The sequence below is a fragment of the Crotalus tigris genome, unplaced genomic scaffold (assembly GCF_016545835.1).
Source record: "Crotalus tigris isolate CLP2741 ecotype Arizona unplaced genomic scaffold, ASM1654583v1 scf7180000024359.8030256, whole genome shotgun sequence".
NCBI lineage: Eukaryota > Metazoa > Chordata > Lepidosauria > Squamata > Viperidae > Crotalus > Crotalus tigris.
In genome coordinates, this window is record NW_024100528.1 from 2,677,524 (window position 1) to 2,681,017 (window position 3,494).

Genomic DNA, 3,494 nt, shown 5'->3' on the forward strand with positions numbered 1-3,494 from the left:
GTCAAACTAAAACAAACTACTCCCCACATGAATCCTATGTCTAAGAATTATTCGGAAGGAGATTCCTTCACCCTCTTTTTTCTCACACAAAGTATCTGAAATGAGCTGCCTGTTACTCCTTTGGAATATACTCCCTCCCTCTTGGGAATCTACCTTCTTACTATAGGTAGTCCTTATCTTACAACAGTTCATTTAGTGACTATTCAAAGTGATTTATGACCGTTTTTCACAGTTACAACCTTTGCAGCATCTCCATGATCATGTGATCAAAATTCAGATACTTGGCAACTGGCTCATATTTATGACCGTTGCTGGGTCCCAAAGTCATATGGTCACCTCTTGTGACCTTTTCACAAGGAAAGTCAGTGGGGAAGCCAGATTCACTTAACAACCAGGTTATTAACTTATCAACAACAGTGATTCATTTAACAACTGTGGCAAGAAAGGTCATAAAATGGGGTACTTAATAAACATCTTGGTTAACAACAGAAATGTTGAGCTCAATTATGGTTATAAATCGGGGACCAACTGTATATACTATCACAATATACTACTAAAAGTTTTTTGTTTGTGTGTCACCAAAAAGGGTATATCATAGGGCAATAATATTTGAATCAAATGGGTTAACTTAAAATATATCAAAAATCCCTATGACATAGTAAAAAATGTGATAAAACATTTCCTGTTGACAAATCCATGGTCATGTGACCACAATTGAGGTTTTTATTTTTTATTTTTTTGCTAGAAATCACTATTCACTTCTGGTTTCTGGCAAAAATGCCCATTGAGAGCAATAGTTTCAGTTGTAGTGTTTTCTTTTACAACTGCTACATTTGCTTAAAATGTAAACTTGGGTCAGTCAAATGGTGATCCAATTAATGACCTGCATGACTTAGTCTCCAACTGCCTGAAAACATGCTAGAGTGGCTTACTAAGCTTAAACATCATCTAGTAAATAAGACAGAGCAGAAGAGAAAACTCTTAACTCTTTTCTCTGTACATGGATATTTGGTAAGGGAGATTTCTGAGAGAAAAGCATCCCAAGAGATCCCTTTGAATTTCCATTCTGGTTCAGGTCTCATCCTACGGGACCCATTTCCCACCTTCTCCTTGCATGTTTTTTGGAATATAATATAAGACAAAGACCTATCCTGAGAATAGAAAACTTTACTTTCAGCAAGAATAATCATGCCCCAAACTTCTCAGCCAAGATCCTTCTTAAGCATGGTTATTTATGCCAATTCTAGAAAGTTTACAAAATCATTGGGAATTAGTACAATCTTCTCTGGATATTTCTAAAATTATATGAAAAGATCGAAGGGTTGGGTCTTGTGATCATCTTGATTGACGGTTAAATTTTCCTCCTTGCCAGCTAGTGATGTAAGCTTTGCTACTTCACCAGAAGTAGATGTTAATTTAAGTGCAAGTCTTACCCATAATACAGGATTATTTATTCTGCTGATGGCATACTTATGGATGAATTTTCCCCATCAATGGTTAGGTGTTGTCATACTTTTTTCCTTATGGAACAACCTCAGAACACTTTCACGGATCTCTTTTGTCTTCACTCCATAAACAATGGGGTTCATCATGGGAGGCAGAAGAAGGTAAAGATTGGCCATAATGATGTGAACATGAGGAGTGATGTGATGGCCACCAAAACGGTGTGCAAAGAAGGTGAAGAAGGCTGGTGTATAAGAGATAGCAATGGCACAGAGATGAGCAGTGCAGGTGCCAAATGCCTTGCTCCTTTGTTCTGGAGAGGAAAGGCCTACAACTGCCTTCAGGATCATGAAGTAAGACATTGTAATGCAGGAGATATCAAAGCCCCCAATCAACATGGCAACTGTCAGGCCATATATAGCATCAACTCGGATATTGCTGCAAGCCAGCTTTACCACTGCCATGTGGTCACAATAGGTGTGAGCAATAGCCCTGCTGTTGCAATATATCATTTTCCTGACTAGAAAAGGAAAGGGGAGGATAAGAACTGCTCCTCTGAGGAAGGTGAGGATCCCTACCTTAAGAATGACTGGGTGGGTCAAGATAGTAGCATATCTCAATGGATAACAGATAGCTACAAAGCGGTCCAAAGCCATGAGCATGAGGACTCCAGATTCCATCCCTGTGAAAGTGTGAACAATGTACATCTGGACCAGGCAGGCTCTGAAGCTGATCTTCTCCAGGTTTAGCCAAAAAATGCAGAATGCTTTTGGCATCGTAGAGGTTCCCATAACTATGTCTGTGACAGACAACATGCATAGGAAGTAGTACATGGGCCTGTGGAGGGTTTCCTCAGCCCAGATGATGTAGAGAAGTCCACAGTTCCCCAACATGCCAATGAGATACATAGAGAAAAATGGAAAGGAGATCCAGAGATGAGCGTGTTCCAGTCCTGGGACCCCTTTCAAGAAAAACTGCATGAGGCCATAGTCAGTTTCATTCACTATGGTCATCATGGGAAGAGAAAGGGTACATGACTCAACCTAGAATTTAAAAAGTCTGAGAAAAGAAACAGAAGAAGGAATCCATCAAACCAGTGTTAGGCTTCATTCCGAACACTTTAATAGAATAATATCTTTTCTAAACAATTTTTCTCACTTTCACAAACATTAATGTGGCACTTCCACTGTCCATCATGACAATCCATGTCACCAGTCTCATCTTTATTGGGAATCATCAGCCTGATGTTATTCTATGGCTTTCAAACCTTCTTCTGAGAATTAAACTTGCAGACCTTTGCACTTGAATAACAATAAATAGAGTATTAGCTATAGGAGCTGTCTAGATCCTGGTACTGAATAGCTTGCAGGAAAAGACATTTAGAAGCCATCAGAAGGGTCTTTTCAGTTCACCTTCCAAGACTTTTGTAGTACAGAGATCAGAGAGATTTCCAAGTCTGATGATTTTTAGTAAGGTTTAAACTGGTAACTGTGGTAGTCATATAACTAAAAATAACAGACAGGATATACACTGTGCAAAAATAAAGAGGTTTCCACCTGTTCTCCAAGAGGATTGATGAAAGTCATATAAAGTCCTGTACATGCAGGCATGACATAATCTAACATCTGTGCTCTGAAAGCTTAAGGGGAAGTGGACTATATAGGCTGTTCTAATAACAATCACAATTTGTAGAATGCCTTTATTTATTCATTTATTTATTTGTCTGATGCAGTTTTGAACTTCTGTCCCATTTAATGCACATTTTTACACATCTTGCTTTAGGAGTTATAATGAAAGCAAGCATAATATACAACAGTTTTGTATATACTTTACTATCTTCCTGGGGACATGCACCAACAAATACAAATTAGCAAAATTATGGAAAGCCAACCAAAGGGGTCTCTTTAAAAAATACTAGAGCATAAGAGACACAAATAAAGCAATGGTTAAAATGATGTATTCCCAGAAGCACCCCAAATGTGACTCACTAGACCCAAATGTTAGGGTAGAAATCATCTGAGGAGAGATCCATACTTCCCTAGAATTGGCTG

At 38.6% G+C, this 3,494-nt stretch overlaps 1 protein-coding gene across 1 annotated transcript; it reads right to left on the reverse strand.

Annotated features, from left to right (window-relative positions):
- Positions 1-1,345: 1,345 nt before the first annotated feature.
- On the reverse strand, positions 1,346-2,456 carry LOC120300819 (olfactory receptor 52N4-like). Its single transcript, XM_039327331.1, has one exon. It carries the CDS (start codon positions 2,454-2,456, stop codon positions 1,491-1,493), a length of 966 nt encoding a protein of 321 aa, XP_039183265.1. The 3' UTR covers positions 1,346-1,490.
- Between the last annotated feature and the right edge of the window lie 1,038 nt (positions 2,457-3,494).

Coding starts and splice junctions, on each gene's coding strand:
- LOC120300819 (XM_039327331.1), bottom strand. CDS start 2,456: ATGACCATAGTGAATGAAACTGACTATGGCCTCATGCAGTTTTTCTTG.